The following is a 17572-nucleotide window of genomic DNA, read 5'->3' as shown; positions in this document are numbered from 1 at the left end:
TGAGAGAGAGACATCATCAGTTGGCTGCCTCCTTCATGCCTCCTACTGGGGATGGAGCCTACAACCCAGGCATGTGCCCTGACCAGGAATCAAACCTGCGACCTCTTGATTCGTGAGTGAACACTCAACTGCTCCACACTGGTAGGGCTGAAGATCACACTCTTCCCCCCTGCCAAGAGATTTTAAATCTTTATTGTTGACAGTATTACTTATATCCCCTTTTATTCTCCCATTGAACCCTTATAGCCTGCCCCGCTCCTGGCCACCCCAGGCCTCCACCATGGAAAACAGTATGGAGTTTCCTCAAAAATTAAATATGGAACTCCCATTTGACCCAGTAATCCCACTTCTAGAAATATATCCCAAGAAACCAGAAATACCAATCAGAAAGGACATATGTACCCCTATATTCATAGGGGCATAATTTACAATAGCTAAGATTTGGAAACAGCCTAAGTGCCCATCAGCAGATGAATGGATTAGAAAACTGTGGTACATCTACACAATGAAATACTATGCTGCTATAAAAAAGAAGAAACTCTTACCATTTGCAACAGCATGGATGGACCTGGACAGCATTCTACTAAGCGAAACAAGCCAGTCAGAGAAAGGTAAATATCACATGATCTCACTTATTTGTGGAATATAATGAACAATGTAAACTAATGAACAAAAACAGATCTAGAGACGGAGAAGCATCAAATAGACCATCAAACCTTAGAGGGAAAGCAGGGGGAGGTAAGAGATCAACCAAAGGACTTGCATATAAGCATAAACAATGAACACAGACACTGGAGCGGTGGGGGCATGCTCTGGGGTGGGAGTGGTTAGGGAGGGGTAGACGGGGGGGCGGGAAAGGAGACATATGTAATACTTTAAACAATAAAAAATAAAATATGTTCACTTCAGCTTCCTGAACAGTATTCTAAAAATTTAGGAGGTTCATGTGTATACATCAGAAAAATAAGTTTAATATTTAATGTGAGTTTTGGCAAATTAACTATTTTAAAATTTTTATCAAGATTTCAATAGCTGTGTGATGCTATTTAATTTCATCTACACTGACTGAAACCATCTCCTTGGGTTGATCTCCTTGTTTTTGTCTTGTTTTGTTTTTTATCCTCACCCGAGCATATGTTTTTATTGATTTTAGAGAGAGGAAGGGAGAGGGAGAAAGAGAGAGAAAAATCGATGTGGGAAAGAAACATCAATTAGTTGCCTCCCATAAGCTCCCCGACCGGGGATGGAACATATAACCTGGTCATGTACCCTGACTGGAAATTGAACCCATGACCCTTTGGTGCATGGAACAACGCTCAACCAACTGAGCCACAGTAGCCAGGGCTCCATTTTCACTATAACTGCAGACCATGCATCCCTCAAGGTGTCTTCGAAAGGAAGAAAGAGTCAAACCTTTTGAATGACAAATTCCAAAAGCAATCTAAGCCCACTAAATGTTCATATTAGCAAAGTGAAAAGAATATTTTAATGTTGAACAATTATATAGCAACAGGGATCTGGAATGCACCAAGACAATCCCTAATCCATAAAGGTCTCTTAAACTGTCACTAAGTCCTTTTTAGGACTGAACCCCATAAATTTCTTTTGTGACAATGAAGGTTATCACAATATAAAACCTAGCGATTAGCTAATTTTAATCAGCATTATTACACACAAGCATATGTGGGAAACTGGGTTATAAAAATAGACTCCCAATATAACTCTTCTTATTTATTTCATAAAAAGAACACCAAAAAATATTCCTTTTAATTTAAATGTCACTTAATGTGACATGATCTTCTGATTAAGAGACACTGGGGGTTCAACAATAAAGAATTATTTTAAAAATAATAATGAAAAGAGACTATTGGGGGGAGCAAGAAAGGCCTTATCCAAATGCTGAGCTCCAAACCTCTGAGGAAACAGTGCAAGAGGGCAGAATAATTCTTTAATATTATTATAATTATTGAAATATAGTTGACCTTTATTCAAGTGCCCTCTTTATTATCCTGCTAAAAACGTAAAACAAAGTACTATCATAAAATGTGTTAAGCAATATTATGCCAATAAAGAAAAATTCAGAAGGATGCATTCTTCAGGCATACTAAGAATTAGCATGGATAAACAGATAAGCAAAATGCAATATATTCATATAATGGAATATTATTCAACTAGGAAAGGGAATGTGCTGATAAATACTATAAGATGGATGAACTTTCAAAACATTTTAAGTGATATAAGTCAGTTACACAAGGCCAATTATTGTTATGATTCTACTTACATGAAATATCCTATGTAATAAAAACTTAATATGCTAAGTGTCCGGTGGTCTGTTCAACCAATCAAAGTGTAATATGCTAATGATATGCTAAGACTGCTCACTATGATGTGCACTGACCACCAGGGGGCAGACAATTCAACCGGTAGGTTAGCTTGCTGCTGGGGTCCAGCCAATTGGAACCAAGCAAGACAGCCCAGACATACCCTGGAGCCCTCCCACGGTCCCTCCCAAGCTGGCCAACCTCCTGTGTCCCTCCCCAGCTCCAATCATGCACCAGGGGCCCCTCAGCCTGGCCTGTGCCCTATCACAATCTGGGACCCTTCGGGGGATGTCAGAGAGCTGGTTTGGGCCCAATCCCATAGGCCAGACCAAGGGACCCCACTGTTGCATAATTTTGTGCACTGGGCCCCTCGTATAAAATAAAATAAAATCTAGAGCCCTAACTGGTTTTGCTCAGTGGAGAGAGCATCAGCCTGCAGACTGAAGGGTCCTGGGTTCAATTCCAGTCAAGAACACATGCCTGATTGAGGGCTCGATCCCCAGTAGGGGGCCTGCAGAAGGCAGCCAATCAATGATTCTCTCTCATCAGTGATGTTTCTACCTCTCTCCCTCTCCCTTACACTCTGAAATCAATAATATATATATATACACACATATATATATATATATATATATCTCGAGTGTGTGGGGGAGAGGGGGCAGATGAAGCTATTGCTTAAAACAGAGTTTCTATTTGGGATGATGAAAATGTTTTGGAAATAGATACAGGTGATGTTTGTACATTTTGAATATAATTAATGCTGCTAAATTGTACACTTAAAATGGCTAAAATGGTAAATTTTATATTATATATACTTAAAATTTTAAAAATTTAAAATAAACTACATAAACATCATCAAACATTACATTCCTTATAGCTAAAACATAAGTCAAACTATTGTAAAAGATTATAAAATAAGCCTCAAAATGAAACAAATATTATACAATGAATACAAAATGGCAAAACTCCCATATGAAATGACTCTGTTGAACTCCTTGTATCAGCAAAGACATGCAATGTGGAGAGTAACTGCGAGCCTATGCTAGCAGCTCTTCCCTTATCATTGCAGGAAACTACTCATAGGACAAGTTGAGACACACTCTGCACCTCTCAGAGCCTTTGTGAGGAAATGCCATGTAGTGATTTTTCTGTTTATAACCAAAAGACCCCATGCTACATAAAGAGAACTTTTTCACTTAGTCCATAAATGTTTTTTGAGCTGGGACAAGGACAAGAATAAGTGTACTGATTCAGTTTTTAAAAGCATAAGTTCTATGTACAGGAAAGTACACTATTCCAAAAAAAAAGGGGGGGGGGTATCCAAATGCCAAATCACATAGTGCTTTTTGTTCACACAGAACCAGAAACCACATGCCTAATAATCTTGATTTACTTAATTTGCAGATATTATACCAACCTTGCATCCCCAGAATAAATCCCACTAGATCACCATGTATGATCTTTACAGTGTATTGCTGCACTGGGTTTGCTAATATTTTGTAGAGGATTTTTTGCATCTTTGCTCACCATGAATAATGGACTTATCATTTTCATTCTTTGGAGTGTGTTTATCTGGTTTTGGAATTAGGCTAATGTGAGCCTTATAAAATGAGCTTGAGAGTCTTCCCTACTCTTGAATTTTTTTGAACACTTTGAGAAGGACAGTTGTTCTTCATTGAATGTTGCGTAAAATTCACCAGTGAAGCCATCTGGACCAGAACTTTTGTTTGTTGGGGTTTTTTTTTAAAAAAAAAATTTTATTATTGCTTCAATTTCACTAGTTGTAATCTGTCTATAAAGAGTCTCTGATGCTTCTAGATTCAGTTTTTGAAGATAATATGTTTCTAGGAATTAATCCATTTCGTCCAGATTGTCCAATTTGTTGACACATAGTTGTTCATAATATTTTCTTACATTCCTTTGTATTCCTTTGGTCTCAGTTGTTATTTCTCTTTCAATTGATTTTATTCTTTTGGGTCCTCCATATTTTTTTCTTGACGAGTCTGGTTAAAGGTTGGTCATTCTTTTTTATCTTTTCTAAGAACCATCTCTTGGTTTCATTGTCCCTTTGTATATCTTTTTAGACTCTGCTCAGATCTTTATTATTTCCATCCTTATACTCACTTGAGGCTTTGTTTCTTCTTTTTCAAGTTTCGTTAATATAAAGTTAGATTGTTTGAGACTTTTCTTATTTCTTAAGCTAGGCCAAGAATGCTATGCATTTCCCTCTTAGAACTGCTTTAGTTGTGTCCCAAAGATTTGGGGTTGTTCTCATTTTCATTTATTTCATGGTATGTTTTTATTTCTTCCCTGATCTCACTGCTAACCCATTCATTGAATGGTAACATGTCATTTAGCCTCCATGTCTTTGTGTATTTTTCAGTTTCTTTCTTGTGATTGACTTCTAGGTTCATACCATTATGGTCAGAGAAGATGCTTAATACGATTTCAATCTTCTTAAATTTATTGAGACTTGTTTTGTGTCCTATCCTAGAAAACCTGTCCCAGACGCACTTGAAAAGAATGTATATTCTGCTGCTTTGGGGTGAAATGCTCTAAGATATCAATTAAATCTACTTGACCTAGTGTGTCACTTTAAGGCCAACATTTTGTTGTTGATTATCTGTCTGGAAGATCTATGATGTTGATGGGGTGATAAAATACCCTACTATGACTATATTACTGTCCACATCATTCTAAAACGGCCCCAGAAGTTGCTAGAAAGAAGTAAACCTCTTTCATATCTTTTTTCAACTAGTTTTTTTAATTGAAGAATTCAAGCCAGAAGCCTGGCCAGCGTGGCTCAGTGATTGAGTGTCAACCTATGAACCAGGAGTCCCGGGTTCGATTCCAGTCAAGGGCACATGACTGGGTTGCAGGCTCGATCTCCAGTGTGGGGCATGCAGGAGGCAGCCGATCAATGATTCTCTTTCATCATTGATGTTTCTATCTCTCTCTCCCTCTCCCTTCCTCTCTGAAATCAATAAAAATATATTTTTTAAAAAATTTGCTTTACAGCCCTGGTGGGCATGCCTCAATGAGTAGAGTGTCAGCCTGTTCATGGGAGGGTCAGGAATTCAATTTCTGGTCAAGGGTACATACCTGGGTTGCAGGTTCAGGGCCTGTGTGGGAAGCAACCAATCGATATGTCTATCTCACATCAATGTTTCTCTCTCTCTCTCTCCTCTCTCTCCCCCTTCCATTGTCTCTAAACATCAATGGAAAAAATATCCTCACTCCTAGGTTGAGGATTTTAAAAAAAAGATTTGTTTTATACATTTAGGTTCTCCTATGCTGGGTGTATATTAGTAAATGGTTACAAGGGTTATATCCCCTTATTGGATTGCTCCCTTTATCATTATGTAGGAGGCTTTTTTGTCTCTTACGACAGCCTTGTTTTAAATTCTATTTTGTCAGATATAAGTATTGCTACCCCAGCTTCTTTTTCCTTTCCATTTGCATGAAATATCTTTCTCCACCTCTTTTAGTGTGTATCTTTCATTCAGAGTCTCTTGTAAACAGCATATATATGTAGGTCATTTTTTCTTCTCCACTCAGCTACCCTATGCCTTTTGATTTAAGCCGTTTACATTAAAAGTGATTATTGCCCTCACCGGTTTGGCTAAGTGGATAGAGCATCAGCCTGTGGACCAAAGAATCCCAGGTTCAATTCTGGTCAAAGGCATGTACCTTGGTTGCAGGCTCCTCCCCAGCCCAAGGTCTGGTTAGAGCTCATGCAGGAGGCAACCAATAGATGTGTTTCTCTCATATTGTATTTCCCTCTGTCTTTCTCTCTCTCTTCCACTCTCCCTAAAATTCAATGGGAAAAATATCCTTGGGTGAGCATTAAAAATAAATAAATACATAGATACATACATACATACATATATACATAAATATAAAAGTTATTATTGATGGGTAACTATATACTGCCATTTCATTCTTTCAACTCCCCTTCCCTCCTCTTATTTCTCCTTCTTCTTCATATATAAATATTATTGATTTCAGAGAGAAAGGGAGGAAAAAGAGACAAAAACATCAATGATGAGAGAGAATCATTGATCGGCTGCCTAGTGCACCCCCCCTAGTTGGGATTGAGCCTGCCACCTGGGCATGTGCCCTGACCAGGAATGGAACCGTAACCTCCTGGTTTTTGACGTTCAACCACTGAAACATGCTGGCCAGGCTTTTTCTTCTAGCAAGCATTTTAACACTTCCTGTAATATTGGTTTAGTGCAGCGGTTCTCAACCTGTGGGTCACGACCCCTTTGGGGTCGAACGACCCTTTCACAGGGGTCGCCTAAGACCATCAGAAAACAGATATATAATTACATATTGTTTTTGTGATTAATCACTATGTTTTAATTATGTTCAATTTGTAACCATGAAAATACATCCTGCATATCAGATATTTACTTTACAACTCATAACAGTAGCAAAATTACAGTTATGAAGTAGTAACAAAAATAATTTTATGGTTGGGGGTCACCACAACATGAGGAACTGTATTAAAGGGTCGTGGCATTAGGAAGGTTGAGAACCAATGGCCTAAGGTCTCCTCCTCTCAGACCCCATGCTTTTTATTAACACAATTTGTCCTGAGGCGAGTCAGACATATACACTTCAAAGGGTATACACAAGCATTGGCAGAATGGGGGAATTCGGCTATGGTTGTTCAGGTGTTTAGCCAGTAAGAGGCAATAATATGTAGATTAAGATGCCCTGAGCTGTCTGGCAGCCAACAATCAATTTAATATATCCTATTCAGGTTTCACGAAATGCCATCAGCCATTCCCAGATTCAGCCCTGCTGTCATGCTGGAATTGGTCTCCAGCAAGTGGTTAAAAAGAAAAAAAAAATCCTTCAAGGGTACATCTGTAATACTAAAAATACTTTCAACAATAAAGAAAACAACTTTTTTAAAGAAAAAACAAAACTGCTTCAGCATTTTTTAGTCTGGGAAGCTCTTTATTTCTCCTTCAATTTTAAATGATAGCTTTCCTGAGTAAAGTAATCTTTGTTGTGGGTCCTTGCTTTTCATCACTTTTAATATATCTTGCCAATCCCTTCTTGCCTAAAATGTTTCTGTTGAGAAATCAGCTGACAGTCTTATGGGAGCTCCTTTTTAGGCAACTAACTGTCTTTTTCTTAAAGCTTTTAAGATTCACTCTTTGTCTTTAGCTTTTGCCATTTTAATTATGATGTGTCTTGATATGGGCCTCTTGGCTCCATTTTGTTTGGGACACTCTGCACTTCCTGGACTTGTGTGTCTTTTTCCTGCACCAGATTAGATAATTTTTTGGTCCTTTCTTCAAATACTTTCTTAATTCCTTGTTCTCTCCCTTCTTATGGTATACCTATGATGCAAAATGTTATTATGCTTCATGTTGTCACAAAGGTCCCTTAAACTATCCTCATTTTTTAAATTTCTTTTTCTTTTTGCTGCTCTAATTGGGTGTTTTTTTCTATCTTGTCTCCCAAATTGATGTTTCATCTAAACCTATAGTTTATTCCTTCCAGTGAAGTCTTCATTTCAGATGTTGTTCTTCATTTCTGACTTGTACTTTTTTATGCTTTCTATCTTCTTTTTCAGGTTGTTGAGCATCCTTACCATTATTACTTTGATAAATTGTTTGCCTCCACTTCATTTAACTCTTTTTCTGGAGATTTCTTTCATTTGGAGCCTATTTCTTTGTCTCCTCATTTTGTCTACCTCAGGCTGGCTATGAGCTGAAGCTCAACCATGTTGTGTGAGTTGCTTTTCAAGTGCTGACCACATAAAGAGGACTTCCCCTCAGCAAGGTTGGTGCCTGCCGAGATCTCCCTTTGGACCTGCTGCTTATGCATTTATTGCATCCTGTTGTGATGTTGTCTGAAGCTGGCCACTGGGTATGATGGTTCTGGGCCTCTTGGTAGAAACTCTGGTGCAGGACAACACAAGATGCTGCATGTGACTGCACCTCAGTAACCTGTTTGGGGCTCCAAGCAATCCATAATTTGTGGCTACATCTACTGGGCCTAGCTGCACATGAGAAGAACCAAGCTGCACACCACGTCCAGCTTTATCATCACGGTGCCCGGAGGCAGGTGAGCTAAAGACAAAAGGCACCCAAGATCTGCTTCCACCTACCTCTGCCAGGCAGCAGCCTATTAGGCGCAGTCATTAAAAGAGCCTGGCTGTACTCTTCAGCAGGCCATAAACTCCACAGGGTAGGTCAAAATAGAGTCCAGAGGGTAGGGCTGTTGCTTTCCCCCAGGCTGACGCTACACCAGAGAGGAGCACTCCACCCAAGAAAGATGGCATCTGCAGAATGAGGGAATGACTCAACACAAGGATCCTGGCAGCTGTCCCTTCAGCTCTCTCCCTAGAGCCACACACCCTCAATTCTCTTCAGTTGACTCTAATCCACTCTGCCCTCCCTCTGCTGGAGCCCAAGGGTAAGTGGCTTCAAATGAAATTGTATGTGTTGGCCCTTTAAGGGGGTGCCTGTGTCTCTAGCAGACTCTCATCTCTCTGGCTGATGGAAACTGAAGCTTTTCATAACCAGATGTTTTGTAGGAACACCTATTCCTGGCTGTGGTGATCTTGGTTGGAGAGCCTGACTTGGGGTTTTAGGTCCCATGCTTCTCATGGGGAACCCCAGCTGCTGAGATATCCCTCTGGAATGTCATCTGTCCCCCATGGAGCAGGGCCAGCACTTTTCCCGTATCTGCCCTTCCTACCAGTCTCGATTTGGCTTCCTCTGTAAATCCTTGGTTATAAGACTTCTCTTCAACTACTCTGCGGTTGGTTATATGAGATGATTGTTCTGTAATTTAATTGTTATTCCAGTTTTGTCCCAGAAGATGATGAGTGTAGCTACCACCTACTCCACCACCATCTTGGATCTTTTTGTCCACCAAGGGAAAATGTTAAAAATATTTCTCTTGATAACAAAGAATAAATAACAACAAAAAAATCAATAAAAATACATTATATGTAAATAACTTAACTAATGAATTAGCCATAATTAGCATATATAGAAAATACAATGACTGGCCGTAAGAAATGGTGTTCAACCCAAAAGATTAATATACAAAATACAAATAGAGAAATTCTGAAAAATAAGTAAGAAAATGATAAGCCAATAAAAAATGGGGAAAGGATGTGAACAGTCAATTCACAGAGGAATAAATGGCCATTAAACAAATGGATACCATATTTTCCCCATCAAATTGGTAAAAAATACATATATATAAAAACTGATAACACAGAATCTTGGCAAGAATGTGGAGAAAGGATCTTTTTTTCTTTTTTATTGAATGTTTTGGGATGACATTGGTTAATAAAATTATGTATGTTTCAGGTATACAATCTATAGCGTTGTATGTTCATCACCCCAAGTCCAGTCTCCTTCCCTCACCATTTATCCCCACTTTAGCCTCCTCCAACTCAGGGGAAAGGATTTTTACTGCAGTCCATGGATTAAGTGGTTTAACCACTCTGAAAAACAATTTGACAGCATCTATTAAATGTGCACATCTTTTCTACCAAAATATTAGAAAAGGACCAAAACCAGGGTTTTCATTACCAGTAGTCTGGTTCACTATATTGTGACACTATGGGAAACAATGCACTATTAGCTTAAAAGAATGAGGCAGATATATAGATGTCTGTAGAGGCAGATATATAGATAGATATATAGACACACACTCCTCCCATGAAATACCTCTCCAAGATACATTACTTGGTATAGAAATAAAGTTATAGAACAATCCATAGAGAACAATAGAATCTGTGATTTAAACATAAAGAAAAAAATACATAAAACCATATACTTAGGTACATACATAAGTGTCTAATGTACAGAAAATTCTTGAAGAACACCCTCAAACTGAAACAGACAAGGAAATTACGGAAAGGGTGTGTAGTAAGAACCCCTTTCCTTATTTATCTAGGTATCTTTGATGAGAGCATTTTATGCATTACTTGTGGAATTCAAAGTTGTTTTGCTTAGTGAACTAAGCAGAAGGAAGAAGAGGAGAAAATGGTAGGAGTTTTTGTTGACAGCATTTTCCTACATGTGTAATATTGCATTGTTAGTCAGGTGACACTCTCCTGCCACATGGGCATCGCCCTTGAGTTATGCTCGCCATTGCTGTTCCCCCCGGAGGACTGATAATGAGAACAACAGCAACGACATTGCTAAGCAACACTGCTTATGGCATACATGACCCCTGATGGCTACACAGAAACTACAAGGAAACCTTCACCAGCTGATGGGTACACCATACCTTGGGCTTCCCTAAATGCAGTGTGACTCTTGGAACAGACATCTTTCCTGCCAGACTCAAACCTTGTTGAGATGTACAGGTCAAAAATATCACAAAGCCAAGGGTGAGTCACATCAGCATCTTAAATTTGCACCAAGTGAGGCGACTATGTGTGGAAAAGTCCTTTTCAAATTCTAAATAGCCTATGTTTTTTCATGACTGACACCCAAACTGCCTCATAAACTATAAATACTCCATTTTAATCACTCCCTAAGTTAATGTAAGCTACACTATTTTGCATTCAATTAAACTAAGGCATTTTTGGTGCATACCAAGGCATAAAACTTAAATTCATTACACAACAATAGTAAATGTCTGATTCATATAAATTTTATCTATAATTTCCGAAGCCACTATGGAAAGTCAAATCATTCATTTTATATAGTACAACATAACGTGGGACTATGTAAAAACTGAAAGAAGAAAGAATTTTCCAGAGAAGCTAGCTACCAAGTTATGTCTTGAAAAAAAATATTTTTATGTAACTTAAAAATCAAAGTCACTTCCTAAGAAAAACTAATCCTCAGTATAAATCACAGTCAGAAAAAAACCCTTCTTGATGGATAAAAAGGAGATGAAACTTGCCCAAATATAAATGCAAATATGCTTTAAATAGCAAAGATAGTATTTGCAAGTAGTACAAATGAAAATGCCAATTAACATAATATGACACAAAATCAAATTTGTGACTCAGCTTTATAAATATTGTGGTGCCAGTAACTGTCCAGTTGAGGTAGCCATTTCACCTGGTTATAGAATGGTATTAACAGAACCGAATTCAGTCTGTTCAGTGCGACACACAGAACTTTTCTTGTTAGTCACACTCCAAGACACCACTTCTTTTGATGGGTCTTCAAAATACATGGCGTAGCTCCTCAACCCACTCACATTCTGTTTTAAAAGTTCTAGGAAGGGTCTCAGAATCTTTTAAAAGAGCTGATTCTGGGGAATCCCAGGAAAGGACTTCAAAGGGGCATTGACCGCAGCCTCACCCTACTCCCTGAATCAGGGCAGCAGCAGGGCATTTCACAGGGACAGATAAGCACGAATTTTTTTCCCTTTCCTGGAAATCTTTATTCTAAGTATCAACAAATCTTACAACTGATAATAATGTGAAATGTGTCTTTTTGTTTCAATTGAATCCTTTAATGACATATTTGACTAGTTTTTAACTCTGGTTACAGAAAGAAAGAAAATGCAAGAATGAGATAGGGATAATGTTTTGTTTCTTAAAGAAAAAAGTGAGAAGTCTGAAGCAAGTACGGCAAAAAGTTTATATCTGTTATTAAATCTGAGTGAAAGTTAATAAGAATGTCACTGGACAGCAGTCTCCCCCTTATCTGTGGTTTCACTTTCCACAGTCAACCATGGTCCAAAAATATTAAATGGAAAATTCCAGAAATAAGTAATTCATTGTTTTAAATTGCCTGCTGTTCTGAATATCGTAATGAAATCTCGTGCCATCCCTCTCTGTCCTGTTCGGGACATGAATCACCCCCTGGGCCAGTGTCTCCACGACGGAGATACTCCCCACCCGTTTGTCACTGAGTAGCCGTCTCAGTTCTCAGAGTGACTGCCACAGCCTCACAGCGCTTATGTCCAAGTCACTCTAATTCTACTTAATAATGCCACAGTCATTTAATTTTATTACAGTATACTGCTATAATTGTTCAATTTTTTATTAGTCCTCGTTATTCAACTCTTATTGTGCCTAATTTATAAATTAAACTGTATCACAGGTATGTGTGTATAGGAAAAAACAGTACACATAGGGTTTGTTATTCTATGCGGTTTCAGGCAGCCACTGGGTCTCGGAGCATATCCTCCTCAGGTAAGGGGTGACTGTTGTGTCCACCACACTTTTCTGTGTGTTTAAAAAATACTTAACATTTTTTAAAGAAATATAAATAAATAACATTATTCCAAGAGAAATTACGAGCGGATCAGCATCCGCCACCACTGCCTAGAGGAAGCAGCAGCCAATGCCCTTTGATAACTTTTATCTGGGAAGGCTACACTGATTTTATGCCCCTCGTCTTGTTTACAGAACAAGCAGGACCTGCTTGCACTTGCTTACAGCTACACTGGTTTTCACTGTGAAGAGGAAAACTTAAGTAAAGATGGGAGGAAAGTGGCCTTCTTGGGCTCACATACCTGTGTCACTCCCAGGTCCTGTTGACAAGGCTGGCATGATGCAGCCTGCAGGCTGGATGCTGCACTCCAGACCAACGTTCTCGGCTCAGAAAGCTGCAGGGAATTCCAGCTCCACAGCCTGCAGCCACGCTGTCTACCAAGATTTATATATCGCACAGGCCGTTTCTACAAAGAAGAGAAACAGTTTAAAATAATAATAAAAACAAAGATTACTCAATTGCAACATTCTGTAACTAACTCATATTCCAACACACTTTAGGATTTTCCAGAATTTTTTCTACATGTTACGTACAAATATTAAGTGTGAGAGTTGTCCATTTTGATGTGACATTTCTAATTAAAAATACGAAAGTTCTTCATGGATATATCAAGACTCCCTTAAAAGATTTTTACTGTTAGTTTGAGGATGCATAGATGGAGAAAGTAGAGAAGCTTTTGTAAGCCAATACCATTCTAAAATTCCTCCCCTCTGTTAATCATAATTCTAAGTTACATTTCTAATGTACAACAGAGACTATAAATTGTCAACAACTTATAACTAATAGTAATTTTTAAAAAGAGCTCATCTTAATATAACAACTGCAGAGTTCTCTAACTTAAAACTGCAAATAACCTTTGAAAAAATACTAGAATTGAAGCAAGATGTTATTATAGATTTACAGAAGTGTTCATAAAGTAAGTCTAACAATCCAAGCTAATATACAATAGTAAATTTATTTAGTAAAAACTAAGCTTTGGTGTATCTTGAAAAATATCAATTTTCAATAACTATTTTAACTAATGTGTATCCCAAATTAAATAGTATAAAGGTACTACTATATAGTAGCTAAGAGCAATTACTCTAGAGTTTGGCCTAATCTCAAATCCTGGGAGCTCTGTTATCTAGGATAAGTTATTTAATCTTATTAAGTCTTAAACTCCTTGTAGGCAAATGAAGATATCAGCAATTTAAAATTGTTTGATAATTAAATATGATAAGGCGCAGAACACAACTGGCACATAGCAAGCAAATAAAAAATGCTGGCTATTATGACTGGAGTTGTCTACTTCAGGTAATGAGATTATAAAATGTAAACATAAAAGAGAGAAGCAAGATTAAAATCTATTGTCCTGACACCTAGAAGGAGACCATGTGTTTTAAATTTAGACCACTGCTGCCTAATAATGGAAAATAGACTGCATTTACATTTTTTAGAAATCAGAATTAAACAATGTGTTTAAGTTCTTTTTTAATGGATTTTCCCCAGTTCTTTTAAATTCAGTAATTTAAAAGTCCATTTTAACATATATTATTAAAAAAACAACAAACATTGTAAACACCCAAAACCTACCTCATTTCAATTCTAACGCTTTTAAATTGACGATTCACATTACAGAATAACAAATGAGCTTGCCAAATTTCACCGGAAAAAGTCCAAACTGTAAAATTCTATTAAAGCCTTTTAAATTAGCTTTTTAATTATCAAAGTGAATGTTCGTAGGAAAAAAGTCACCATCAAATGGACTACATTAGACCAGAGACTATCTGGTGCAATGACTTGAATTTTGTTTGCTCTTATTACAAAGGTTGACAGAGTCAAAGTATGCATATAAATCCATATGGAGAGGAGTGTTAATTACAAATGAGGGCAATTATTTTAAATACCAAATAAACTAAAAATAAGAAAATAAGAGAGAAAAAGCAAAGTTTCATTAATGGCCATCACTGAAGCTGTTTCCCCCAATAATTAAAAGGCAACTCTGCTTTGCTTTGTATAAATTATTCTAACAATCAGAATAAAAATTCAACTACATAAAAATGTTCCTTCCTAAATGCAAACACAAAGAGAGTAAAAAACAGACCATACATAATTTAAAGAATGCATTTAATTATTCTACTTTTGTATTGCTGCTGAGAAAAAAAAAGAGGAGATGGTTAGAATTTGTAATGTATATTCACACACATTTCTACAATTAGGGCAATATATATGTATGTATGTGGGTAGGCAGTTATTATATGTGTCTGTCTGTCTGTAATTTAAGCTCTTTATGCCATGAGAAAAGTTCTAATTTCTATGAAACAAACTGCTTAACTACAGAAATACATTTACCATGCAAACTACCACTTTCTTCATGCCTTAAAAAACTTACGATGTCTCACTTTTATAAATCACAAACACCATATAATAAGGAAACATGCTTATGTCAAACAAATGGTCTATAAATACTAAAACAACCTTACATTCCACATCAAAATAACCTTCTGAGTTGATACTGCTGCTGTACATATATTCCATATGTGAAAATCCTTAGCATTTCTCACTTTATTTCATAATGAACACTCAAGGTTAAATTTTTCCGAAGTTATATTATTTAAGAAATACATGCTACAAAGTAATTATCTTCTCAGAACATATATAAATATATTAAGAAATAAATAGTTTGATGTAATTCCACCACTAAAATGCTCAATATTTTATAAAAGAAACCAGAGTTGCTGGGTTTACCTTTCAAACTGAGCTAATCATGCAGTTGTTGTTTTTTGCTAAATCTACTGAAAATGCATTGAAATTTGTAGAGCCCAGCCATAATTATCACTGACCATTGTATGGAATCAATTTTCTACAACACAAAAATACCAGCTGTTATAGAATGTCCTGAGAGGGATTACGGAATATTCTTAAATTGAAGTTCAATCCATCTTTCCATAAAAAAGAGAGGGCCAGGAACATAGCGGTATAAAGTGCACCTGAAGCATTTACAATACCCAGCAGAACTATTACAACCTGCCTTTAAAAAGGCTTATTTTTGAAATTTCATTATTCCAGTTGTACCTTGCTTCTATATATCACACTGTATCAAGTTCTTCTGGCATCTATCATGTGGAAACAGTGAAATATGTGAATGTCTACAAGCTTACAATGTCCGATTTCTATTGGCCATGGGTACCCTTCAGACTGCTGTGGCATTCATGACATCTAGTGGTCAGTCACAGGAGTGCAAGTGTTTGTAGCAAAATTTTCTGAGTTTTCAGTAAGCAAAGATTATCTTAATTGCACCGTGAAATAGTCATCAGCAAAAAAAAAATAGGCATACACACATTAAAGAAATATATCCTTTGCTTAAGTGTCTCCTCTACCTGCAATACTCATTATACTAGTACAACACAACACTACTTCATTTCTGACACCAGAATGTGGTTTTTAAACATCAAGCAATTCTGTATCATCAGCCATTGCCCTAAAATTCAACTCAATTCTGACATTTTCTACCTGGAATTGGCATCATATCCCACAGGTTACATACTCAACCATACAATATTGCTCTTGCCCCTTCCCATGTCAATACAAAGTCCAGGTTGTCACCATGCTTCTAATCCAGGGGTGGGGAACCTTTTTTCTGCCAAGGGCTATTTGGATATTTATACCATCATTCGCTTAATATAACTCACTTAATATAAATTTACTAGAGGCCCGGTGCATAAATTTGTGCACTCAGGGGGGTCCCTCAGCCCGGCCTGTTCCCTCTCACAGTCTGGAACCCCTCAGAGGATGACCAGCTGCTGGCTTAGGCCCGCAGCCCGGGGGATTGGGCCTAAGCTGGCAGTCAGACATCCCTCTGGCAGACCAGGAGCCCTCGGGAGATGTCCACTTGCCAGCGGGGAGCAGGCCTAAGCTGCAGTCAGACATCACTAGCACTGCTAAGAAGGCGGGAGAGGCTCCCACCACCACCGCTGTACTGGCAGCCATCAGCCTGGCATGTGGCTGAGCAGAACTCCCCCTGTGAGAACGCACTGACCACCGGGGGAAGCTCCTGCATTGAGCGTCTGCCCCCTGGTGATCAGTGGGTGTCATAGTGACCAATCATTCCCATTCTGCTATTAGGGTCTGTTTGCATATTACCCTTTTATTATATAGGACAGAGGTCTGGTGCATGGGTGGGGGCTGGCTGGATTGCCCTGAAGGGCGTCCCAGATCAGGGTGGGGGTCACGCTGGGGTGCCTGGCCAGCCTGGGTGATGGGGCTGATGGCTGTTTGCAGGCTGATCAAGCCCCCCAGTGGGGACCCTCACCCCATGGGGGGGTGGCCAGCCTGGGTTAAGGGCTGAGGGCTGTTTGCAGGCTGGCCACAGCCCCTTCAGGGCGGGGGGGGGGTGTCCCGCTGGGGTGCCTGGCCAGCCTGGGTGAGGGGCTGATGGCTGTTTTCAGGCTGGCCATGGCCGCGGGCTGGAAGCAGGTATCTGGAATTTATTTAACTTCTATAATTGAAACTTTGTAGCCTTGAGCAGAGCTCAGGGCCGGCCAGGGCAGGCGGGAAGCTTGGCTTTCTCCATCACCGGGGGCAACACAAGCCTCCTGCTTGCTCCAGTTCCATGGCTGCAGCCATCTTTGTGATGGACTGATGGAGTGAGGAGTGATGGTTAATTTGCATATTACTCTTTTTTAGATGGGATTCTATCATTTCAAGAGACCATAACTATACCTAGTAATCCAACTGCAGATTTGTTCACTAGACACAAATAATCTAAGGTGACACTCAAAATGCAGTAGAGCAAAGAAATAACACCAATAAGAATAAACTTTTTTACAAATCTAATATTAAATATTTTTAAGCTTGATTTTTACAAATCTAATATCAAAGATTTTTTTAAAAACTGAGACTCATTGATTATATTAGCAAGAAGCAAACTAGGATATGTTAACATTATTCAAATCTTCATAAATGATAACTGTAAGAAAATAAAGGAGGCAACATGAAGCTAAGTGGCATAAATCTGCTTGTACCAACAATTATCAAAGTGTGATC

The 17572-nt window shown here is 38.3% G+C and overlaps 1 protein-coding gene across 4 annotated transcripts in view; it reads right to left on the bottom strand.

The window, feature by feature from the left end:
• MPP7 (membrane protein, palmitoylated 7) overlaps window positions 1-12962 on the bottom strand; it is a 240166-nt gene extending 227204 nt beyond the window's left edge. For all 4 annotated transcript variants that reach the window (XR_001512606.1, XM_006756156.2, XM_006756157.2 and 1 more), the window contains exon 1: window positions 12789-12962. Coding sequence is in view for 3 of the 4 variants with exons in the window: in XM_006756156.2 (XP_006756219.1) it covers window positions 12789-12825 (37 nt within the window). In the remaining variant the exon portion in view is untranslated. The remainder of the gene's footprint in view (window positions 1-12788) is intronic.
• Window positions 12963-17572: the final 4610 nt, after the last annotated feature.

The sequence above is a fragment of the Myotis davidii genome, unplaced genomic scaffold, assembly GCF_000327345.1.
Source record: "Myotis davidii unplaced genomic scaffold, ASM32734v1 scaffold494, whole genome shotgun sequence".
NCBI classification, from domain to species: Eukaryota; Metazoa; Chordata; class Mammalia; order Chiroptera; family Vespertilionidae; genus Myotis; species Myotis davidii.
Note: the sequence above shows the minus strand (reverse complement) of the source record. Positions and strands in the feature narration are given on the sequence as shown.